This window comes from Carassius gibelio, chromosome A12 (genome assembly GCF_023724105.1).
Source record: "Carassius gibelio isolate Cgi1373 ecotype wild population from Czech Republic chromosome A12, carGib1.2-hapl.c, whole genome shotgun sequence".
NCBI lineage: Eukaryota > Metazoa > Chordata > Actinopteri > Cypriniformes > Cyprinidae > Carassius > Carassius gibelio.
Window position 1 is genome coordinate 3,290,497 of NC_068382.1, and position 26,091 is coordinate 3,316,587.

At 35.8% G+C, this 26,091-nt stretch overlaps 1 protein-coding gene across 2 annotated transcripts in view; it reads left to right on the forward strand.

The window, feature by feature from the left end:
• Nucleotides 1–25,946, forward strand: part of aclyb (ATP citrate lyase b) — a 32,956-nt gene extending 7,010 nt beyond the window's left edge. The window contains exons 6-29 of one of the 2 annotated variants that reach the window (XM_052612157.1): nucleotides 1,075–1,154; nucleotides 2,698–2,828; nucleotides 2,926–3,044; nucleotides 4,853–4,989; nucleotides 5,255–5,316; nucleotides 5,394–5,511; nucleotides 8,131–8,285; nucleotides 8,786–8,879; nucleotides 10,733–10,774; nucleotides 12,151–12,292; nucleotides 12,497–12,665; nucleotides 13,093–13,197; nucleotides 15,632–15,828; nucleotides 16,318–16,399; nucleotides 16,821–16,931; nucleotides 17,247–17,374; nucleotides 18,648–18,741; nucleotides 21,798–21,952; nucleotides 22,083–22,233; nucleotides 22,559–22,702; nucleotides 23,466–23,579; nucleotides 23,679–23,761; nucleotides 24,933–25,009; nucleotides 25,271–25,946. In XM_052612157.1, the coding sequence (XP_052468117.1) occupies nucleotides 1,075–1,154; nucleotides 2,698–2,828; nucleotides 2,926–3,044; nucleotides 4,853–4,989; nucleotides 5,255–5,316; nucleotides 5,394–5,511; nucleotides 8,131–8,285; nucleotides 8,786–8,879; nucleotides 10,733–10,774; nucleotides 12,151–12,292; nucleotides 12,497–12,665; nucleotides 13,093–13,197; nucleotides 15,632–15,828; nucleotides 16,318–16,399; nucleotides 16,821–16,931; nucleotides 17,247–17,374; nucleotides 18,648–18,741; nucleotides 21,798–21,952; nucleotides 22,083–22,233; nucleotides 22,559–22,702; nucleotides 23,466–23,579; nucleotides 23,679–23,761; nucleotides 24,933–25,009; nucleotides 25,271–25,365 (2,785 nt within the window). In that variant the 3' untranslated portion in view covers nucleotides 25,366–25,946. The remainder of the gene's footprint in view (nucleotides 1–1,074; nucleotides 1,155–2,697; nucleotides 2,829–2,925; nucleotides 3,045–4,852; nucleotides 4,990–5,254; nucleotides 5,317–5,393; nucleotides 5,512–8,130; nucleotides 8,286–8,785; nucleotides 8,880–10,732; nucleotides 10,775–12,150; nucleotides 12,293–12,496; nucleotides 12,666–13,092; nucleotides 13,198–15,631; nucleotides 15,829–16,317; nucleotides 16,400–16,820; nucleotides 16,932–17,246; nucleotides 17,375–18,647; nucleotides 18,742–21,797; nucleotides 21,953–22,082; nucleotides 22,234–22,558; nucleotides 22,703–23,465; nucleotides 23,580–23,678; nucleotides 23,762–24,932; nucleotides 25,010–25,270) is intronic. The other variant, XM_052612159.1, reaches the window with a different exon arrangement.
• The last annotated feature ends 145 nt before the right edge of the window (nucleotides 25,947–26,091 follow it).

Below are 26,091 nucleotides of genomic sequence, written 5' to 3' on the forward strand. Positions count from 1 at the left end.
TTTTGTTCCATGTCTGTTAGTTTAAAACTATTTTAGTTTACTTCTGGACTTTTTGCACTTTCACATTTCAAAGTCTCCCTGAAGAATATTGATGATGCCATGTTCCAATGATATACATACCCTTTGTAGAAGCTGCAAGTCAGCATGAAGAATATGATGAATCTTATTATTATTATGTTCTTTTTCTAGCTCAGTTAACTTATTGACTTTTTTTTCTTCTTCTTCCAAACAAAATAATGTTGATAATCATGTAGCGCTGTAAAAAAAATTTTTTTTTTTTTTTTTTTTAAACTGATAAATGAATAATCTTTTGATTATTTATTCTGATTAATCAATATTTTCTGTATTTTATGGACCCAAATATTATCCAACATCCTGCCCAGTGTTGACACTTAGCCACCAAACAATGTGCAAATTGATGGCTATGAAAAGCAAACAAATATGGTGAACATGTATACTGTATTTAGACTTTGCATGACATCAGGCTTCTTCTAATCCAGTCCTGAAGGGCCAGGATCCTGCAGGCTTTATTACCAATCCCAATTTAACCCACCTGTCTGAAATTTGCATGTAATTCTAAACTCCGTAATTTGATTTTTCAAGTGTGTTCGGTTTTGGTTAGAGCTAAACTCAGCCAGACTCTGGCCTTCTAGTGCTGGAGTTGATGAGCCCTGTTATGATGCCTTTACAGCAGAGGTAGCTATAAAGTGCAAAACTTCTGTCAAGAAAGTGCCTTTCCCCGTATGATGCAACAATACAGTTTATGTGATATGACTATACATTGATGTTGCAAGCACATTTGCACAGTTGTCCTCACATGAGATGTGCTTTATATAGTGAGTGTTTCAAACTTACTCATGAGCCTACAGTTTTAATGTGGCTTGCCCTCCTGTCACAGGAGTGTGCTGTTTAATGCGTTTGAGACATGTTTTCCTCAGTGCAATAACTTACATCTTACAGTTGTAATCCTATCTGTAAATAATACAAATTTATGTCAGTATTTCCATTTTGCATAAAGACCAAACCACTTCATGGTGCCTTTATAAAAAAAAAATGTTTTTATTTTTATTGCAGAGTGCTGGCAAACTTCATAGTGGGTCTCTTCAATTTGTATGAGGATCTTTACTTCACATATCTGGAGATCAATCCACTGGGTATGTGTTTTTTTTTTCTCAGGACTTGTGTCCTGTTATTTGAATGAATGGTGTTTAAGGCAAGCATGAATATTAATATTTACTCATACTTAAAGTTCCATATTGATATTTGTTGTGTGACTGGCCATATGATGCAAATTGAACAATTATTTGTAAATATTATGCATATTATTATTATTATTATAATTAGTTTTTTTTGCCATAATACTTTTCATAGAAACACCCCTCAAAATGAAAGGTAAAAAAACAACCTGTGCTTGCTCAGTAACTTGATTGTTCTTGGCCACAATAAGCTGTAATGTGGACCAGACTATTGTTCAGATGTGCACTATTTGCGCTATGGAAATAATTGATACTTAATATCATGAGGAAAACTGAGCAGACTTGTTGTTTCTTTTCTAGGTGGTCAGACATAATGGTTTTCCATTAATAGGTAATAAAACAGATAGGATAAAATCCAGTAGAATATAGCATATGCTGCGTATTTTAATAAATCGTGCAAGGTGATTTACTACGGTTTGTGGTAGTCAGTTTTTTTTAGACAGTTTTTTTTGCCATAATTTAATATCCAAGAAGCATGTCCTAACTCATTTTGTGTCTTTGTTGTTAGTAGATCACGTGCTCCTGATTATCATCGGCTCTGCTTGTTTGTGACCCTACACTAATTTGCGCTGCTCTTTTGGCCATTACAGACATGGTCTAGCTGCATCTGTGTCTTTTCATATGTGTATTGTCAGTAGAACTTCTGCAGAACTTTCCATTCCCATCAGGGCATTATTGGGATTGCGCTAACACTAATTTACCACTGTTTATTAAATCTCGCACTAAATCTTATAAACTGGTACTGAATGAAAAGAGAAAAGTGAGTACTTAAAGGCCGGGACATCAAGCCGACTTCAAAGAACTAGTGGTGATGAATGCCACTTTGGCAGTGTCGGACCAAAAAGGTGCGCTCAAACACACCGCACTGACTACAGCTGACAGCACATGCGTGAGAAATATTAACTGTCTATATCAGCAGCTATCAATAGTATATATTTGTCATTCAAAGGGAGAAACCGAAACAAAAATATAGGAGAAAAACGCAGATTTATGAAATGTAAACGAAGCAGCGCTTGCTTACCATTTTTAATATCAGTTATTTTGATAACGTTAATCATTTTAAGTGGCTCTTGTTATAATGAAAGAATTTGCATATTAGAATGATTTGGAAAGATTACAAAACATTTAAACAGCCTTCTTTCTGTACTGCCTTCAATTATGTGCTTGTTTTTATCACTTCATTAATTCTCTTGTACTGACTCGTTCACTTAACTGAACATCCAATCAGAGTTCATGTTGAATTGGGCAAACTGCCACCGACATGAGCCGACGAACACCCCAAACAAACTAGCCCGACTGTCGCTCGCCATCGGCCAATTGACCGTCAGCTTGGTGTGTCCCAACCTTAAAGGAGAAAACTCTAAACTGGTGCTAAAAACATAAACAGGATGTTACTACCAGAATGCCAATCATGTGTTATTTTCTGTTTGCATATATGCAGTGGTCACTAAGGAAGGAGTGTACATCTTGGATATGGCAGCCAAAATTGATGCTACTGCAGACTATATCTGCAAGCCCAAGTGGGGTGATGTGGAGTTTCCTCCTCCGTTTGGCAGAGAAGCTTATCCTGAGGTACAAGTAGACAAACGTCATGCCATCGCACACAATTACCAGAGAGCAGGTGTTCTTTTGCTCAGATTTGCTTTGTTGCTTTGTGTTTTTTGTACAGGAAGCATACATAGCAGATCTTGATGCTAAGAGTGGCGCCAGTCTGAAACTCACCCTGCTGAATCCCAGAGGACGCATCTGGACCATGGTGGCTGGCGGCGGTGCATCAGTGGTGTACAGGTTGTGCTGCCAACATCTTGGCCCTCAGTTAGATATTAGATAAACCAAGGGCATAAATACAGTATGGATATGGATCAGCTATTTTCACAGTGAACCGTTTTAATGCATATCTCTTTAAATGAAAATGAGTCATCTATTTTTTTTTTTTTTTTGTGAGTGTGTGTTAAAAACGTATAACAGTATGAGATTTTCACGGTATTGGAAAATGTTCTGGTTTCACAGTATCATGGTATATATTAAACAATAACTCTTATCAGTAACAATGACTCTTAAAAGTATAAGAACAAGTTATTTGAGTGGACAAACCTTTATTAAACTAACTTGAAACCATTTTGAAAGTCCCCCTCTCCAAAAGAATACATTTCATTTAAAAAAAAACAATTAAAAATAAAGGTATACACCTTGTGTACATATATATTACACACCTTAACACTTTAATGTTTTAAAATGTTATCACATGAAAATTTTACAACTTTTATTTTGGCAAAGTTCTGCACAACAGAGGTTTACTAAGTTAAGACATGGACAAACATGATAGTCCTTGAAAATAATGTTTAAATTCATTATTATAAAGAATATTATTGATATTATAACTTTGAAGTACATTGAAAAATGTTAATATATTTGTCATAATTAAGGTAAATCAAACTTTTATTTTGACGGACCTTTTGAGTTTCCGATTTGAAAATGGTTTTACTCAAATAAAACTAAGACATTTTTATTTAAGTTCTCTTTCAAAGCAGCTCTGGTGAGTTTCATATTTATGTAACGCTGAAAACACCATTAGAGTCATGCCTACTTCAGTGTGTAGTAGATAAAACATCATCACTCAGAGATGAGCAATTATTTCTATCAGCAATATCTTCGCACTTCAGATTGCAAGTTTTACATGACATCCTCCTTTATACTGTAAATTCCATGTTAATGACTTCACCGGGATTCCCTCTGCATCAGGAAATTATACAGCTTTAATTTGTTCATTTTTATAAATGTGACACACCTTTATCTGCACAGAGGGAAGGTTTCCGCGAATATGAGCGAAGATAATGTAGAATCTTAATACTTAAAGGGTTAGTTCACAGAAAAATAAAACTATTATGTCATTAATGACTTACCCTCATGTCGTTCCAAACCCGTAAGACCTCCATTCATCTTCGGAACACAGTTTAAGATATTTTAGATTTAGTCAGAGAGCTTTCTGTCCCTCCATTGAGGCTGTGTGTACGGTATACTGTCCATGTCCAGAAAGGTAATAAAAACATCTTCAAAGTAGTCAATGTGACATCATAGGGTCAGTTAAAATTTGCTGAAGCAGCGAAAATACATTTTGGTCCAAAAATAGCAAAAACTACGACTTTATTCAGCGTTGTCTTCTCTTCCGTGTCTGTTGTGAGAGAGTTCAAAACACTGCAGAATCTGTATTATTGCTGTAGCGTCTACCTAAATTTTGAATAGTAGGGACATGTGCCATTGATTTAGATACGAAATGGCTTCTTTACTTTACTTTAGGTTCCCTCTAATAAGTTAAATGTTTAATCTGATCAGGGATATTTTATAACAGGGCTGTATATGCAATCATTATGTGCACCACAAAGGCATTTAATCTTAACATTTAGTAATACATTTTTTAAATGGAATGTTGTATCCTTTAACATTACTTAATGCACTGTGAACTGACATGAACTAAGAACATTAAAGGCATTAAAGACCAATGAAAATACATTGAAAAATAAATTGTTAGTTAATTTAGCTAATGCATAACTGATATTACCAGATAAGACTTATTATAAAGTGTTGCCCTTGTTTAGTGATACCATCTGTGATCTGGGTGGAGTAGATGAACTGGCAAACTATGGGGAGTATTCTGGAGCTCCCAGCGAGCAGCAGACGTATGACTACGCAAAGACTATCCTCTCTCTAATGACCAATGAGAAACACCCTGATGGTGAGTGTGAGACAGAATAGCATGCTTTTTAAGTCATGAATTGTAAAAATAAAACACAATAAATGGCATTTCAGTTCTGTATGATTTCAGCGGTGCTAACACCTAGACAGAAACCAAAAAACAAAAACAAACACAAAATAGAGTTGCTGTGGTCGCAGCTGGTTAAAATTAATGATTTAATTTGTCCCTCGCATTGTGTGTGATTAAGACATGGTTTAAATGTTAAATTCAGATTTTTTTCCCGACTCCAATTTTGCCTCTCCAGGAAAGGTGTTGATCATTGGCGGCAGTATTGCTAACTTCACTAATGTAGCAGCTACCTTCAAGGTACAGTGGCTCCATCATTGTTAAATCATGTTATGTAGCTAGTTCTTTTATGTTTTATTTTTCATCAAACTCATTAGGGCATTGTGAGGGCTATCAAAGACTACCAGGGGCCCCTAAAAGAACATGAGGTTACCATCTTTGTTCGACGTGGAGGTCCAAACTACCAGGAAGGGCTGAGAGTGATGGGAGAAGTTGGTAAGTAAAAACAGCTTATAAAGGGTGCTATTAACACCTGGTATTAACATTGACCGAAATAAGATTTGTACAGTTCAGACAAAACTGGTCTCACTATCCAATCAGAGTAGATCACTGTTAATCCCGCCCCCACGAGAGGTTTGTCAAAACACCAACGAAAAACTGCGAAACGTAAGCGAAATATGTGGCAATGAATTCAGAATTCACGATTAGTGAAAACGAATCTTTGAAAAACTTTAACAAAGAATGAAGCATATTTGAAGAGCCTGTTACATTTGTTCGACTGAGTTCATTTTTTTTAATTTTCATAGTGTTTTTCTTTTTTTTGTAATGGCATATTTTTTATAGTTTCTGAAAAAGTTACGTTCAGTTTTATAAAGTTTTGTTCATTGTTCGTTCAATACTTTGTGACATCTGTTCTGCCTTGTGACAAAGTCTCCTGGTTCAATTTTGTCCCAGAGAAATGAGTCAAAATTGCAGTAACTACAAAATCCAAACTAATACCAAGGCAAACCACAGTAAGTGAAGTTACTGAATTCTGGCTTTGTTTTCCTGTTAGACACCACAGATATTGCGCAGTCTGCCTTGATATCCCATGGTAAATCATGGTTGAAAATTACATTTTGATAGCAAAATATTAACAAATTACAGCTTTTTAATCAGTTAATAATAACTAGCCAGCCGCTAGCAAATTAAACAGCCTGCATTGCTTCATACCCAATCTGAAAACGTAATAAGAATCTGATTTATATTATTTTATTTATTTATTTATTTTTCTGAGAAAATTTTATACACCTTTTTATATACCTAACTGCAGATATGGATGTGGTACAGTACAAATATTTTGAGCATCCCTTACTCTGAATCACAATTATCCCTTATTTTCTTTTATGGCATCCCTAGTTATCTTGTTAGGAAAAGTTTAAATTGTGTGGATTTTAACTACTTGGTCTATAATGAATTACTTTTTAAATAAAATGAGCAAAACACTTTGTGGTGAAAGGAACATTGTGATAAGATGATCTTGAGGCTTACTACAGAGTAATTATAACTTTCACAACATGCAAACACCAATAAAACTATTAAAGTTATTAAAAACAATCAACATTTAGTAAGAAACACAAAAAGAAAGCTGGATGGACTAGTTTTTTAATCTGATTTAGTTTGTAGATACTTCACTTTGCTTTTGAAATAGTGTTTTAGTTGATATCTGCATTTTAGTGGACAAAGGTCACATCAATGGTCATGGTTTTTATCTACAAAAAAATGTCATCCTAAAAAGGCTTTAAATGAATGCATTGCCACTAATTTACCCGCAACATGTTTGACTGACTGATGTAAAAACTTTAAAGGCATTTTTCTCAGTTTAATTAAATTCAATTAAAGTTTTGAATCTGAGGGGTCAGCATCAACTCTTCTCAGGTGTTCTGGATCCAGACTGGAGCTTGTGTATATCTGTGGCAAAACAGAGAAACAAATAGAGACTTCATTAGCATAGCTGGTGTTCCAATAAAGTAAAATTAATTAGTTTAACCCAAGCTTAAGAATAAAAATGCACATTTGATCAGATGCAACTGCAGTTACAATTTAAGAGATGCATTTTTCAAATGCTTGGCGAAAGAGATGCGTTTTTAAACTAGATTTAAACAGAAAGTGTGTCTGAACCCTGAACATTATCAGGAAGGCCATTCCAGAGTTTGGGAGCCGAATGTGAAAAAGCTCAACCTCCTTTAGTGGACTTTGCTATCCTAGGAACTACCAGAAGTCCAGCGTTTTGTGACCTTAGGGAGCGTGATGGATTGTAGCGTGGTATAAGGCTAGTTAGGTATACAGGAGCTAAACCATTTAGGGCCTTATAGGTAAATAATGATAATTTGTAACTGATACGGAACTTAATAGGTAGCCAGTGCAGAGACTGTACAAATGGGGTAATATGATCATAGTTTCTTGACCTGGTAAAGACTCTAGCTGCTGCATTTTGGACTACCTGTAGCTTGTTTGAGTTTATTGACTTTTTAGGGCAGTATTGTGTTGTCTTGTTTATCTGAAAGTGCACTTTTTTCTTGTTTTAAATCTAGCCAAAAAGCCACTTTGACTGTAAAACAGACTAATTGTATAAATTTAGTGTGAAATTACTACATTTATAAATGTATACATTTATACTACATAATACATGTTTATTTTTACTGCGAACATTTCACTGTCGCTTTAATTCAGAATCTGCAGCACAGCAAAAATAGACTGTGTGTAAGCGATTGCTACAAATGCACCGCTCCTGGAACACAGTGCCAGGCCTCAACTGCGTGCAGTGTGAATGCTCAGAAAAAATACGCACCGCATGACAGCATACACAGTTGCCTGTTTTACATGCCTGTTCTTCTGGCCTCAAACAGATAAGAAATGTAAAAAGATGTATTAATTATACATTTTACTTCCAAGTTTGATTGTTAGCCATTAGGTCAATCTGTGATGTGTAATAAATTCACTGGTCAGATCAGACAATGACAAAATGTCCCTGTATTCACTTGTGAATGATGTTTAGAGATGTCCATTCACACATAAAGTAATCTCATATTTCTGCATCCTTTTGTTGTTCTTGTTCCATTTTCATTGCAACAGGAAAGACTACTGGAATTCCCATCCATGTCTTCGGCACAGAGACTCACATGACCGCAATTGTTGGCATGGCACTTGGTCATCGACCAATCCCCAATCAGCCTCCAGTGGCAGCACACACTGCAAATTTCCTATTGAACACCAGTGCTAGTGCAGCTGTAAGTGTATTTTTATAGTTTATCCCAGTGGCTGACATGTAAACACATACAGTGTTTACGGCCATGTGTGAACTTACAAATGAGTAGCACATGATGCAGTGACCAGCAAAGAGAATGAAGACATTGGAGCACATGTGATCTGTATTTTATGAGATACTGTAGTCAAGACAAGAGTTGGCAAGATGGAGAAGTTTATAGCAACATTTCTCATAAACATTACATGGACATACAATTCTTACCATTCTGAATTCATGCAATTCTGATTCATACATTAATGTTAATTTCATACATGTATGTGTTAGAGCTTCTTTATACTAAAATGACATTTTTTTACATATACCATTTTGTATTTAGAATGATTTAAATTCAGTGCCAAAAGCAGAACATATCACACCTGTTATATAACTAAATATGCTAGAATAAATATACTGAATATGCTGAATAGAATTCAGTGGCCCACAAACCCTTTCAGAAGTTTGTTCATTCTTTCTGTCTTCCAGACGCCAGCAAGAACCAGAAATACTTCATTCTCTGAACACAAACTGACCACTGGTGTCACCGAGGGCATGACACCCACAGCAGGTGTTCCACGAGGTACAGAATTTAGAGCTCAGCTGAGGTTTAATATCACAGTCACAGCAACTTTTTAAGATAACTTTTTAAGAACACATTTATGTTTTATTCTTTAACTGTATCTTAATTGAAGGTGCACTAAGTAACTTTGTTTAGCTAAACTTCTGTTCACCACCATGAACAAGTAATTTTTTTACTCCAGATCAAGCAGAATTTTATCCTAGAAGTTTCTAGATTCTTTTAAATTTTTTGCTGTCATGCTTTGATCTCATACAGCAATCCTTCTGTGCTAAACCGATAACTCATGAACATTTTAGACATGTTTAAAAATGATCGGGAGGTCGGAAAGTGCTCGTAAGGCACTCTGCTCGGCTCGTAATTCCTTGCACATGATACGAGCCACGACCATACGAGAATACACGATTTCCACACGATTGAAAAAAAATGCATGTGAACTCGTACAAAAGCAAAAATCGCACCGTGTACGCCCGCCTTAAGCAAGTAGCTTGACATTTGACTTTATATTTCTTTTAAACTATTTCCATTTTTAAATATTTACTTAATGTTCATAAAAAAATGTATGTGCATTTAAATGTTTAGTTAGTTTTTTAAATGATCAAGGTGTTTTTTTAAACATTACTGTGATGTTTTAGTTTAAAAGGCCAATTTAGTTTGAAAACAGTAACTAAAACTTGTCATTAAAAGAATATTCCGAATTCAGTACAAGTTAAGCTCAGCTGATAGCGTTTATGGTGTAATGTTGATTATCTAAAGTAAATGGGCCAGCTTTTGGAGGAAATATGAACCTTATCATTAATAGATACTTATAGTATTATTTGAGATTAAAAGCTGTTTAAATCATAATTTGTTTTTGCAGTTTTAAACTGTATTTTATTTTATTTTAACTCTGTGTTGTCACACTGTTTCTGCCTTATCTTGGCCAGGTCGCAGTTGTAAATGAGATCTTGTTCTCAACTGATTTTACCTGGTTAAATAAAGGTTAAATAAAAAATATATATATATATATATATTTTTGCATTTGTGTAAAATTGGAAAGCTTTAAACTGAAAAGGTTAGTGATTTTTTTTTTTTTCACTCTAAAATCATGCATCTTGGAAAATTAGCTTTGAAGCTATATTTAGTTACCGTATTTTCCGGACTATAAGTCACACTTTTTTTCATAGTTTGGCTGGTCCTGCGACTGATAGTCAGGTGCAACTTATTTATCAAAATTAATTTGAAATGAACCAAGACAAATGAACCAATAGAAAACATTACCGTCTCCAGCCATGAGAGGGCGCTGTAGTCTACCACTGAAGACATGGAGCTCCCTCTTGTGGCTGTAGACGGTAATGTTTTCTCTTGGTTCTAAATAAATGCGACTTATAGTCCAGTGCGACATATGTTTTTTTTCCTCATCATGACGTATTTTTGGACTGATGCGACTTGTACTTAGGTGTGACTTATAGTCCGAAAAATACGGTAGTTGAAAATGACTTGGCTGCATACAATATATTATTTGTATCTATTTTATAAAGTAAAAATTGGTGTTCAATAGCATGTTTTCAGTGGTGAAGTTGATTTATTTATTATCTTTCTATAGCTGCCATTAGTTATGAATTGTATTTGTGTGGTGATAAGAAATATGCAGAAATTTGGTAAAAGTACAAACAATTTATACATTGAAAAGTTATTAACTGCACCTTTACTTTTATTTTTTATTTTCTCTCTACATTTTTCTTCTGTCTTGTTTTTTTTCCCCAGTTCTTTTGTTGTTAGTCATTTTTTATAATTTTTTTTAATTTCTCTTTCATCATGTCTCTTTTTTTCTCCTCATGCTGTCATATTTTCTTTGTGTTCATCATCATAATTAGTTTCATGGTCTGCAACAGCCATGTTTAATGCAGAGGTTAAAGGTAAGATCTCAGGCTGTTCAAGTCAAGCGTTTAGTGTGTTTCTTTGCACAGTGTCATATGTTGGCATGGCAGCAGTTATTAATCAATAATCCAAGAGGTAGTTCTGGTCCTCTAGTTTGATTGTTCAAGAGTGCTTATATTGAGAATGAGAATATTAAAAATGTAGTCTGATAAAAATGTAGTCACTTGGTTAAGCCTGGGCCTGTTGTCGTTCTGTAACATCAGCCCAGCCTGCATCTATGTGCGTTGCATGTGAGCAGCAAAAAGCTGCTATTAGATGTTTTTTATTTTTGTAGAAAAAAAGCTGTATGCAGGCCATTGATTTGATGTTCTGATTCAACTGCATGCTAACTTCATCTACTTATTTATCATTGTCTAAAACACATTTAAAGTTTACCTTACTACCTGAACAAGTGTAGGTACAACAGGTGAACTGCCAGCTGTGTTATGAATACTTATCTTTTCACATAATGTTTTTCAGCTATTTTATAATAGTGAAGTATGCATATTCAGATGCAGCCCATGACTTTGTGGCACATAGGCATAGTAAATTACCAGGAGGCAATGAAAAACATTGAGAAGAGAAAGAGAGATTGAGGATATTGAGAAGCCCTTCCTCTTTTGGTGTTAATAAACACCATACCATCCAAAAAACTGTTAAGGATTGATTAAATAAGTTGAATGGCTGTTTAAACAACAGAAATGAAATGTTGTGTGTACCGGGATAACTAGCACATACAGTATTTGCATTTCTGTAAGTGCCACCTAATATCAGAGTGAGTTTGCATTTATTTTTACATACTGATCTAATATAATTGAGGAAATATGAAAAACTTAGATTTGGCTGGACTTAATAGGGCCACTTCCTCCGAAATATATTGAAAATGTATATAATATTGTCAAAAAAAAAAATATATATATATATATATATTTTATACATATATGTGTATGTGTGTGTGTGTGTGTGTATTATTTATATATATATATATATATATATATATATATATATATATATATATATATATTTAATATTTAATAATTTTATGTTTAAAATACGCATTTTCATGTCCATGTCTAATTCTCATTTTCTTTATCCCTTTTCCATGTTTCTTTGAGTCTTGTATCTATTATTCCATGAGTCTTTTCACACCCTTATTGATGTCATTTGTTTTTTTTTTTTGTTTGTCTTATTTTAAGACACTCAAACTGAAGGCATATGAAGCAATAATGTAAAAAAAAAAAAAAACAAGAAAAACTCATTGTGCATGTTTGGACTTAATGGTCTTTATATTTACATAATTTAGATTTATGGCATTAAGCAGGCAAATTACTTTAAGCTGAGTTTCAGCCTAACATTTGTCTCTCTACCCCTTTAGCTAAAGCCACGACTCTATTCACCAGGCAGACTAAGGCAATCGTGTGGGGCATGCAGACACGGGCAGTTCAGGGCATGATGGACTTTGACTACGTGTGTTCACGTGAAGAGCCCTCTGTTGTTGCAATGATCTACCCCTTCACGTCAGTACATTTAAAAGAATGTAGAGTGTCCAGAAGAACTTAATGCTGAATGTCTACCATGAGATTTAATGTAACTTGCGCGATGTCTAATAATTGGTTTATTCTACTTATTATGTAGCACATAAGATTATAAAAAGTGATTGGGATTTGAGGGCATGAGGCCATTTTTATGATTTTTATGTTATGTGTGTTTGTATGTGTCAGTGGTGACCACAAGCAGAAGTTTTACTGGGGTCATAAGGAGATCTTACTTCCCGTCTATAAGAACATGGCTGATGCTATGAAGAAACATCCAGATGTGGATGTGCTCATAAGTTTTGCCTCCCTTCGCTCAGCTTTCGACAGCACCATGGAGACAATGCAGTATCCTCAGGTAAAATCCTATATTGACAGCTCAGCATTTGTAATAGCAGTTAAATAAACCTAATTCATTTTTTTTTTATGATAATCTCTGAAGCCTGTACAGAATCACATCGATTTATTGCCACATTGCACATATAAACAGAGACCAAAGATGTTGTGTTTGTATTTGCAGTGCAATAACTGATATATAACTGATGTAAATATATTTGCGTGCGCTTTGTGTAAAAGAAGGCAATTTCATTATAGGAAGTTGCTTTAGAGTTGCAGCATGTTTCAAATGCAAAAACAACAGCTCAACCTATGTTCCTGACAATATGGTGTCTAATGTATTCCCTTCCCATTTCAGGCTAGTGGGCACCACTGGTCATATGACACGTTGCTATTCCGTACCTGTAGATTCAACTGTGGGTATAACCATGGTCTTCTTGTTTTATCAGATACACACTATAGCTATCATAGCTGAAGGGATTCCTGAAGCTCTAACCTGCAAACTCATCAAAACAGCCAATGAAAAGGGTGTCACTATCATTGGACCCGCAACTGTGAGTGTTTAAATATTTTATAACTATATGTTATGTGTTTATATAGTTGAATATCAACATTAGTACAAATCTCAGGGAAAATTCTGAGGCAGATGAGAATAAAATTGAATTATTTGGCCTCAACACCAAACAATTTGTATGGCAGAAATCCAATACAGCTCAGCATCCAAATAACAGCATTCCTACAGTAAAGCATGGAGGTGGTAAGATCCTGTTATAGGGGTGTTTCTCTGAAGCACATGTCAGAATAGAAGTAAAAATGGATGGGGCAAAATACGGTCAGATTTTTTAAAGCAAAAGGTGGTTCAACACAATACTGACTCAAGAGGTGATCCTTTTTCCAACTCAGTTATTATTATTTTTATTTATTTTTTTATTTTTTTGGGACATGTAGGGGTGTGCCGGTTTCAGAATTGGTGATGACGGTTATGACGTGAGTCAAATGTGACGGTTCATAACATAACCGTCGGGGGGGTGGGGGGGTGGGTCCAAGTCAATTGGTTGTTCTTGGAGATAGCGGGTTAACTCCGTGTCAGCGCGCGCTCTGATCGGTAAAGGGGCAGAGATTTCAGACCTCCGTTTATTAAGGAGATCTGTCACAAAACTCATCATTCGCGCCAACGTTTTTTGAGCAAATTTCAAAGCCGCACCCGCCCGCCATCCGCTGATTGTTTTGGGGTCTATGGCGATGCAATGCTTTGCTGATGCGAGCCGCAAAAAAAAAGCCATTGCCATTTGCCCATTAGCTCCACCCACTACCGGAGAAACTGGTATGTCTTCTGCTTGTTCGAAAATGAATATGAATATTTCTAAATTTAATCCATTATTTTGACAGTAGAAGACAACAAAGAATAGTTTACATATAGCGTGTTGTTTAAGCGTGGTAAGACTCTCGCTCTCTCTCTCTTTGCATGTGTGAGAAACAGCGCTATCAGTAAAGTGATGGTGAGTCATGCGCATTCACAAAGAGTTTACAGAGTGTCAAATACAGGTGCGCTGTGTTGTCCATTGAGATGAGCTGAAAAGTTCAGATCGTTTGAAGGAGAGAGAACTCTGAAGCTCAGATGCTGAAATTAATGCAAGCGTCATGCGCTTCAGTCTATGTAGTAAACAAACCTGCACGTCTCTGCCATTCATTAATTCACACAGAGACGCGCAGAACACGGATTTATATTTTAAACAACTTTTGCGGCTTAACATTTACAGATACTGGTCCATATGGAGATTTGATTTGATTATTTTATGCTAACTTTGGCAAATTCCATGACTGTCCATATTAAAATGCAAGTTTCATTTTCATGACTGGATTTCGAGATTCCGTCCTCGTTTTTTGCTTCATGGAAATCATAGAGCAAATTTCAAAGCCGCACCCGCCCGCCATCCGCTTCTTGTTTTGCGGTCTATGGCGATGCAATGCTTTGCTGATGCAAGCCGCAAAAAAAAGCCATTGTCTGTTCTAGAAAGGATGCAGCAAAGATATTTAATGCTAATGTATGAGTCATAGGCCTACGCTGAGTTTCATTTACGATGAGATGCGCTCTAGTGCAGTGCAAGTGAACGCGGCGCGCTGGTGCTTCCATGTCACGGTTATCATTGTCTGCTTTACTTTCTTTTTATTTATTAAAATACATGCAATTGGTTGATGAAACATTTATTAAAATTAAGATAAAATTTGTACAAAACGAAATTCGTTTTTAAGAGGTTTTCTACAAAGCAAAATTTTATGAAGTGGTAAATATCATGTCTGACGATTTACAAAACTTCATTAAGTGGTAAAAACCATGTCTCCCGATATATTGCGCATCTTATGATCTTATCTAAAAAATGAAAATAATTTTTGATAAAAAATGTTTGTAAAAAATATTTTAATGACACGGTTTTGGCGGTTATAGAGTTCCAATGACGGTGTTCAACTATAACCGTCGGTCTCACGGTTATATACTAACCGTCACACCCCTAGGGACATGTTGGTGTTTTATCTTTAACTTGGATGTTAGAAATTGCACTGAGTAAATACAGCTGGATAAAACAAAAACTGTATCCACCTTCATTTCAGGCTGCAAAGCAACAAAATGTTATTATTTTTAAAGGGAGTGATTATCTTCTATACCTACTGTAATTTGCCTGTAATTAAATAAAATAATATCTGTAATTTTGTGTTACTCACTTCCAGTCAGAGTCTGAACATAACACTAGCCGTTCAGATAAGACTCAGGATTAGTCGATTTATGAAAACTGGTAATTTTGCCCTGTTTTTGCAGTAATAGGGATCTAATGAGAATTACCACTGAAAATAATTAGAATTATAAACACATTCATAAGTCCATACAAACATGGGAGTATAGCATCATCTTTCATGGTCTTAATCTCTTTTATGGCTTGTCAATTTTTGTTTTATAAATTAGATTTACTAAAGTACACTTATGTGTTGTAGGTTGGCGGTATAAAGCCAGGCTGCTTTAAGATCGGGAACACAGGTGGGATGCTTGACAACATCCTGGCATCAAAGCTGTATAGACCGGGCAGTGTGGCATATGTGTCCCGCTCAGGAGGGATGTCCAATGAACTCAACAACATCATATCGCACACTACAGATGGAGTTTTTGAGGGAGTTGCTATTGGAGGAGACAGGTGACAAACAGAACATATCTTGTGAACATGATCAGTGACTGACAACCCAAATAGCCAATCAGTTTGCTGCGATGAGGAGCCTTGTTGCAATCCACCATTTTTTAAAGCTTAATGAAAAACCTACTGTTTTTAAATCACACTGAACTGTAAGACACATACAAACCATTCAACTGTGATTAAAAAAAAAGAAGTGTTCAGAGCACATGCATTTTGAATACTAGGTATCCAGAGTTGCAAGTTAAAGGGAGTTTTGTTCATTTCATTACTGAAATCAGCCAACAATTTTAGAAAATCACTGGATAGTTGTTCATCTGCTGACTTCATCTTATGTGTGTGTTGTTTTATTTTATTTGAAAAAAGCATGCTATTAAAGCATACTGCTACTAAAAGGTCAAATAGAGAAGGATTCAGAAAATGCTAATTGCTAGTTAATTAAGCTAATAAACCAATCAACATCTAAACTGGCTAATGTGCCACTCTCCTCCACAGATTTCCTGGCTCTACGTTCATGGAGCATGTTCTGAGATATCAGGACACTCCAGGAGTCAAGATGATTGTAGTGCTGGGAGAGGTGAGATGAGAAAGCTTTGTGAGGTCCTCGAGATATTTTCACGTAAGACTGATATTTACATGTATTTGTATCAATAAATGCTAAAACTCATCAAGGGGAACCCAATTCTAAGAATTCATATTCATCAGCAAAATGATCAAAAGCAAATCAAAATTAAGCAAGTTGTTATGACCTTTTGCATATTTTCTATATAATATCATTTAAAAAGAATGATCCTTTATTTATATTTCAGATCAATCACTCTAAAAATGGACAGATTTGTTAACATGTTCATGTATAATCTACTGGTGGTCAATTCTTTGACTTCATATTTTTTACCATAATTATATGACAGTAATATAATTTGAGAATTTGAGTTGAGTAAGTGAAATAAGAGCTAAGGCACTGTAATTCTAATTATAATATGTGTGCTGTCTTTTAGATTGGTGGCACAGAAGAGTATAACATCTGTCAGGGCATTGCAGATGGCAGAATCACTAAACCAGTCGTGTGCTGGTGTATTGGAACGTGTGCCACCATGTTCTCATCTGAGGTACTTCCTTTTACATGGCTTTTGAGATACTTAATGCATATTGGCCCTGTTCAAACTGGCACTCTCCACCCATTTGGTGGTCTTTTGAGTCAACACTTGTAATGCATAGGCAGGGATCAAGAGCATAAAATGGAATAAGACAACTATGGTCTTGTGGACTTGGTGGATATGTGCCAACAAAGGCACAAGTCCACATGAAGTGCTGCATTTGGGACAGGGCCCTTCAATGTTATGAGATATCTTTATCTAGAACTTTTGTGATAACCTAGCTAGTGACAGCAGTAACATTGTATTGTGTTAATTTAAATGTTTTAGGTGCAGTTTGGTCATGCGGGAGCATGTGCCAATCAAGCGTCAGAGACAGCTGTGGCCAAAAATCAAGCACTGCGGGAAGCAGGTGCATTTGTGCCCAATAGCTTTGATGAATTAGGTGATGTCATCAAGTAAGTAACAGAAATCAGAAGTATTTTGTCTAGAGGAAGTAGAATATAACCTAAACACTACAATTTGAAGTCATGGGTGACCGGTTTTATTTTTATTTTTTTTATTTTTTTGCATTTATGGGGTGCAGTCTAACGTGTTAATGCCATGTTTAAAAAAAACCACACAATTTTCACACAATTTACCTTTATTCTACACCGCTCTGTCGCTTCTCTTTTGAACATTCCGATGCTTTCTTGGTTTTTATGAAACCCCTCCCTCAGAAATACGCAATGGGCACAGATTGGTCAGCTTGGTCAGTGTGTTGTGATTGACTAAACTGCTAGTGCGCGTCTAAATGTCATGCCCCTCACCTCAGCGGTATGTTCTCTGGATGTATTGTAAACAGTGACGTCATCAATATTGCTTATCTATTTGAGCCCGATTGAGACTCATTAGTGAAGAGGTTCGTGCAAGCACGGCTCTTACAGGATACTTCAGAATGGTATGTTTTTTAATTTGTTGTTGTATCATTCTTTCGATATGCTATTATTTCTAAATGCTACTGCTTGTTAGCTTTTAATATATCTTATGGTTTTATCCTGATTAAAGCTTTAGTACAGCACGGCAACTAAATGTTTAACGCTTCTTATAGCTATGTGAAAAAATATATGTCTGTCTATACACACAAATTGTATAATTGGAACAGTTTTTATAGCCGACAAGCTGATGATCAGGTGAAAGAGAGATGCAGTGTGTGCAGAACAGGAGGATGTCACATGAGGATCAGGAACCGCTGCTTTGAAACATTAATATTGAAACTGGTGAATCCATTAGAAATCGTTAGAAGACAGTATCATGATTTATATATGAATAGATGTTATTGTGCACCCCTAGTTTTGACGGCATGACAACAACTCTTTCTCTTCTCTGTAAAAACAGCGTAACATGGCCTCGCCCCCCTGTTGCATGTTTCTGGGGTTGGGGTTTATTTACATAACATAAATTAAGTAACTCGTTGTAGACCCTACAAGCCATTTTTGAAGCATTAAACTGCGAGAATTTTAAAAGACATTGCATTGAACTTTCAGCGTCGTAACTTTGCAGATATTGTTTATGCTCAAACAGCAACACTACACACTAACTAACATTAAAATAGTGAAATGGCAATCAACCACCCCTTCACCTCAGCATAAGAACTCATTTACCTGTGTTGTGAAAGCTAGTTTGTAGTCTGAATTGAGTTGAACAAAACGGAAGCATTATTAGTTTATTTTCTGTTTTTTTTTTGGGAAGGTTTGTGTATGATGATCTTGTCGCGAAAGGAGTCATTGTTCCAGCACAGGAAGTTCCTCCTCCTACCGTCCCAATGGATTACTCCTGGGCAAGAGTAAGTCCTGTCCCCATTCCTTTACAGTGTGAAAGAGGATTGCCTTTTTTCAGAAACATTACAATATTCTGTAATCAGTGATTTCATATAAATTTTCACTAGTGTTAAAACCTGATTCTTCTGTTTGTGGTATTGTGATGTGTATGATGTGCTGCCGTACATCGTGTAACTTTGTGAATGGAATCTTATCTAGAATCCGTTCCATGTCACATAAAAAACTTGATGATTTTCATTGTTTGATTCTGTGAACAATTCACAGATGTGGACAGAATACGGTACTGAAATACTCTGACCGTGTTTCCTGCATCACTGTTCAGTTGCTGCTTAATTGCAACAGAATCTACAATGCCATGCTAAAATAAATGACTGGGTTGTGAACTTGCTGTAAAATTCTTAATTAACTGTTAATTGAAAATTTTAATTCCTTACAATTTCCAAACGAATATTTGAAAAATATAAAAATGTCTGACTGTGTCTGGGTTTTCTTCTAAATATTTTAAAGGGGTCATATGATGTTGTTAAAAAGAACATTATTTTGTGTATTTGGTGTAATGCAGCAGTTCTCAGTTCCAGTCCTCGCACCTCCCTGCTCTGCACATTTAGTATGTTTCTCTTATTGCTTCAGATGTTTGTTCTATTCGAACATAAGTGCCCTGCGAAGTGGACAGGATATTCAGCCATGATTCCAGTTCGAAGCGAACGTATATGTTCCATTCAAAATGCATTGAAGTGTGTGAGACGTGAATTTATATTGTATTGATTTACAGAGCTATATGATGTCACACTTGTCCGTGTGTGCAGACGGACGTTGTGCAACGCAAATCCGTGAATTAATGTTCCGAAGTGAAGTAAACTTCAACAGATTTCCCCTGCTCAGGGAGTAGGGAGCAATGGACACTGTGTAGAAACCATGTCAATGAGAACACAGTTCACTTCTAACGAGTTGATTATCTGAATCAGGAGTGTTAACAAAGAGAGACATACAATATTGTGCAGAGCAGTGGGGCGCGAGGACTGGAATTGAGAACCGCTGGTGTAATGCAATGTGTTTATGCGGTTAAAGGTTAAAAAAACACATTGTTTTCCACATAATGAAACGTGTACATTTTTACAAAGCTCATTGTTCTGATAAGTGAGGTGTATGCTGATTGGCCAGCTATCTCAAGCGTGTGCGGAAATGTTAGGCCCCTTATTATACTTTGATGCTGTCTCCCGGCGTGGCGAGACAAACAAGGCATTTGTTGCATCCAGTGGGGACATTATTACTGATTATAATGACTTATACAGTCTTTTTATGCTTTGCGTATCGCACTGCGTTAACATAATACCATGTCTGCATTTGTGATCTGTGAAATGAAAAACAAGCGCTACTCTACACTGCCCAAAATTCGCATTTGAATTAGGGATGCACCAAATCCAGGATTTGGATTTGAATTCCGCCGAATACTTGGCTTTTTGATGAGGTTCGGTTTCGGCCGAACCTTAGATGTTTTTCCACTGAACCAAACTCTAGGCTTCTGCTACGCTGGTCTACGTCACGCGGCCGTTGATAACGTGAAGGTGTTTACATGTGGACCGTTCTGTAGCGATACAGAGCCAGTCACATTGGGTGCTGACATGAAGATAAGCATTTTTTTTTTTCGGTGAGCCTTTGATTCCTCTTAGAGAGGATCATCTTGAGTGGTGGAAGACAAACCAGCAGCGATTTCCATTTCCTTCCATAATATTTTTCGTAATATTTGGCTACTGTTCTAATTGTAGCCTAGCCTACTGTTATAAACGAAAACTAAACAGCCTACTATCCATGTTTGTTGAGTAAATGTTCAATAACATTAATTTCAGTTAAGTCATCAAACATATTCTGATTTAAAGAAAAGAAGAACACTTTTCTTTGCATTGTTGCACTTTTATTAAAAGGTTTTGGTTTGTACTTGGTTAAGGCTTATGGTAACTGTCAAAATAGTTTTTCCCACTTGTCATCCTGGGATAATGGTCCCTTCTTTTTTTTTCAAAAATACATTGCTGTGGACGTTGTTTACTTCATTAATGTGTTTTATTGTGTTAATGGAATAAGGATGCGAGTAGGATTCGGTATGCGGCCTCGGATTCGGCCGAATCTTAAACAGTGGATTCGGTATTCGGCCGAACCCAAAAAATCTGGATTCGGTGCATCCCTAGTTTGAATCATCAGTAAAGTTGAAATTGCCCCACTTTATAGAAACAAACATCGCCGTTGTAGACTACTAGTTTCAGGAAACAGTCCTCATCCTCCATAAAATGCACTGCACATCTGAATATTTGGGTTGAACTGTTCTGGAACAGTGTTGTAAATACAACTTAACCACTGATTTCTAGTTGTGTCCTCTTTTGGAAGACCAAACAAAGTAGTTTTGCTTTCACAATGAAACACACAGTGTCTCCACAACATGGCACCACCAGAATAAAAATTATGCGTTCTTTTCTTAGTGTGAACATTTAGGCAGTGTTATGCAAATTTTGACGCAGACTTGTGGGTGCGTGTTTAAACAAGGCGTTTTAGGAGGGCGTAAACGAGTCTTAACTTTTATAAAGAATATCTCTTTGGATTTGAGACCTTATTCTTTGTAACTTTACAGATGTTATTTATGCAAGAGAAAGGAAAAATTTAAATCACATATGACCCCTTTAATGCAAATTGCTAAACATATTCAACATCCACTGTACATCTATAATGTCTGTATTATTGTCTATATTAAATGAGCGCATGTTCTGCTATTTATGCCATCTCTGTTCCTGTAAAATTGAGCACATCAAAAATTAATCAGATTTATCCATAGAACACAATGTTTTAATAATGAACCAATTTAGCAGAAACAAATAAAAATAAAAACTCAACATGCTGCATGAGCTCCAGACTATCCCCTCAGCATATAGAATGTTACTTTTTTACAAGAAAAACTAACCAATTTGTGGATTCACTGGAAAGTCAATGTAAATTGCTGGCTGCTAAAATGCATAATAAAAAGGAGGATATGGTCAATTTTCAAGATGTATCTGGGCTGCTTCTGTGTGTGTAGGAGCTGGGTTTGATTCGTAAACCTGCATCATTCATGACTAGTATCTGTGATGAAAGGGGCCAGGAGCTCATATATGCTGGTATGCCCATCACCGAGGTGTTCAAAGAGGAAATGGGACTAGGAGGGGTACTGGGCCTGCTGTGGTTTCAGAGGAGGTTTGTTATGTAAAATTCCTTCATTATATAGAATATTCATATGAATTGACTGAGAAACTATCTGTGTTTGTCAACTTGCGTTATGTATGGTTTTGGCTTAAAATCATGAATGCATGTGTGTTTTTGACAGATTACCACGTTACGCATGTCATTTCATCGAGATGTGTTTGATGGTGACTGCAGATCATGGGCCGGCTGTATCTGGTGCTCATAACACTATTGTGTGCGCTCGTGCCGGTAAAGACCTGGTGTCCAGTCTGACCTCTGGACTTCTGACAATAGTAAGATCAGTCAATGTACATGGCTGATGTTTTCCAAACTAAACTGGTTCTGCTACAGTACAGCAAGAACGAGAGTTCACTAGCCTCATATCAAATATGAAATATATCAAATAGAGTATGGCTATGTTTGATTTCGATGATATTTATTGATATCTGCTGTTGATTTACAAGTTATATTACAATAATTAAATATTAAGAAAACATTGTACATAGTAATTACTATATGTGATATTTACTATTTTATATGATGAGAAATAGTTGAAAAATATGCTTGCTAATTCTCCTTCGTTTTAAAGAGGAACTGAATGGTGTGTGTGTTCTGCAGGGAGATAGATTCGGTGGTGCACTAGACGCAGCTGCTAAACAGTTCAGTAAAGCGTTCGACAGCGGCCTGCTGCCCATGGAGTTTGTCAACAAGATGAAGAAAGATGGTGTACTGATTATGGGCATCGGGCATAGAGTCAAATCAGTAAATACTCACACACATACACACACAGATAAAAACATTGCATGAGACTTAATTACCGTATTTTCCGGACTACAAGTCACACTTTTTTTTCATAGTTTGGCTGGTCCTGCCACTTATTGTCAGGTGCGACTTATTTATCAAAATTAATTTGAAATGACCCAAGAGAAATTAACCAAGAGAAAATTGCCATCTACAGCCGTAATTCATTTATTGTCTTTCATGTAATGCATTACATGGACTCAACTGAAAAATTTCTGAGTCCATAATATCTGAGTTTAAGTTTGAGTACAAATTTACCCTAATGTGTAAAAAGTTCATTTTAATTTGGCTGGACTTGAATCAAGAGTATGGCATTGAATACCCAACTCTGTCATTGATTACGGCATGTAACATAATTTCAAGTTTTCTAGGGATGTATTGAAACACCTGTGAGTTTTTTTTTTCCCATACCATAAACCAACCGAATGCATCATAAAAGTAGTTCATACGGTCCTTGTCAAACGATAGATTTGCATGATCAACAGACCAAAATTTAAGTACATGCAATATTAATCTCAAGCTGAGGTGGCCAAATATTTATCAGATTTGGAACCACATTTGAAAGTAGCCCAAATTGAATCTCATGTGTATTTCTATTTACACATACATGCATGTATCATTAAATGCATACATAAACAACAAATTAATGTAATACATTAAAATGTCATGTGGTGCGACTCTCAAAAATGTTGTATATATTCATATCTGGGCTTTTTGGTGACAGATCAATAACCCTGATATGAGGGTGCAGATCCTGAAGGACTTTGTGAAGCAGCATTTCCCATCAACACAGTTACTGGACTACGCCCTTGAAGTAGAGAAGATCACAACCTCCAAGGTGATGTTATCACTGATGCCATTTTAATGCATGTATGTTTTGTTGTGTGATTGTTTCTTCATGTGATGCTCACATTACAATGTCTTTCCCGCTCTGCAGAAACCTAACCTTATTCTAAACGTTGATGGTTTTATTGGTGTGGCTTTTGTGGACCTCTTAAGAACATGTGGAGGATTCACACGGTAAGTCAAGAAAACTATTGTTTTTAAATATGTGTTTAATATTATGGATGGATTCCATTTCCTAAATATTTCCAGCACCAGGGCTCACATAGTCACAGAGACCAGAAATATCTAGGATTTTTTAAATGTGATTTCCATTGGGCAATCGCTTGGATTGTAGTGCGGTTGTTGTGCAGATGTGTGATTTTGATTTTCAGAAGAGTCTGAAATTGTTTATTTCTGGCGTTGATCAATTAATAGTCGTTCGTTTTAAGCGATTAGTCGACTAATCACACATTTATATAATTAACCATATTATTCATAATAATGAGCATTTAATCAATCAGCACTTAAGTACACGCATAAAATTCGCCACAGCATGCTAGCAGAAGTAGTGATTACTAATGTGTTTGGGGTAAAAACAGCAAGAAGACAGACTTAACATGATAATTCATTAATGAACTAGTGTTTTCTGTGTTTTCAGCTGCAGCGATAGACAGTGGACAGCACATTTCATAATCTGAAAATATTTCAATGCTTTCATTATTTTACAAAAGCACAACATTTTGTTATTGCGAGTGCACAGAAAGAAATAAGTAGACCTTTTACTGACTCAAAAGATGTAGTACTCTTATCTGTATGAGCAAAAATGACAAAGTATTTTAAGTTAAATGCAAATTATCAAACTGGCACTTCCAAGATAACTGTCATGCAGTGAGCGTGCTACTATTCGGCTTCGGCTTCCACACTCAAACACTTGAATAAGGTACACTTAGATTAACTTTAGAGAAGCCATGTAATGATGTTCCTACTTAGATGTTTCAGATGATAAGCCACATTTGAGGTTGATGAACGACATGAATGTTTGTATGTCTTGACCGATGTATTGATAGACCAGCTGTTAATAATCTGTCTGTCAAGGAAAAAGTGACTTGCCACTTTCTGTGGATTTTTTTTTTTTTTGCAACTAATACAATTTTTTGATAAACTAAGCCTCTTCTCGTCGCCTAACAGTTATTTCAGGCGTCTGAAATCCAAATGTCTGTTTTGTCTAGTGCTCGTTCTTTATATTCAGAGTATATTCTTCACTAGTTAATTTGCAGAGTATATTCTTGACTAGTTTATTTGACATTTGTTTAATGTCATTGTAAAGATCATGCATCTAAATTACATCAGTGTTTATGCGTTGCAGGGATGAGGCGGATGAGTTTGTTGAGATCGGGACTCTTAATGGAATCTTCGTTCTGGGACGCAGCATTGGTTTCATCGGTATGCCACTGAATTACTCTTTACTGTCCAGACCCAGTCCCACCAGTTCTAAAACTGAATATCTGCTTGAAAAATAACCTCTATTACCCAACGTGTCTGCTGTTTATTTCTGTTTTTGAATTGAGATTGTTTAAAAAAAAAATTCCATGTTGACTTCACCAAGTAACAAGTATATTTGTGTGAAAAAATCCATAGAAAATTTAGCAAATTTAGTTAATTATTAATTAATTAATGTAATATTTTTTACTGTTAATCCCACAGGTCACTATCTGGACCAGAAACGTCTGAAACAGGGTCTCTACCGCCACCCATGGGATGATATCTCCTACGTCCTTCCTGAGCACATGTCTATGTAAACCTGGAAAATGTTACAAGTATTTTGGATAAATATGTGGGAACATGTTTATTTTATTACTTTATCATAGTGGGAAGGGGTAAATTATTCAGTCATAACCAAAGAAACACACTAGCAAAATACTGACAAATAGTAGTTAAGCTTATGTTAAAGCATGACAGTTCTCAGTTGAATTTATAAAACGGTTGATTATAAAGCAAGCTTCATTTTTATGGTACAGTGTCATTGGCCATCTTATATTACTAACACAATGCACCTTCCTTTGCTTTGGTTATGATTAACAAATGAAGTATCGTGTCTCTTCAGGCTGCCAGCTTTGATCAGTCTGAATGAAGACACCACAGCTTGTAGATGCAAAGCACCAAATTCTATAGCATATTCTCAAATGATACCATTTATGAAATGTTAGCATATACTCCCTGAAACTTGAGTACGCAAAGTGGAGATTCATACTAAGCACATAAATCACTTTCTGGGATAAATTACTGCAACAGAAAAGTGAAACTAAATTAGCTTCTATGGTGTTGTTTTTATGTGCAAAATTCTAGTATTTTTAAAATAAAGTTCTTTATTGGTTATTTATGTTGGACAATGTTCATTTGTTCCACAACATTCAAAATTGGTCAAGGGTAATCTCTTTAGTGCAAAAAAACCTATGATATTCAGTGCATATTGGAATAATCAAAAATATTGTGAGTGAAGTTACTTATTCTGATATCTTCACTAA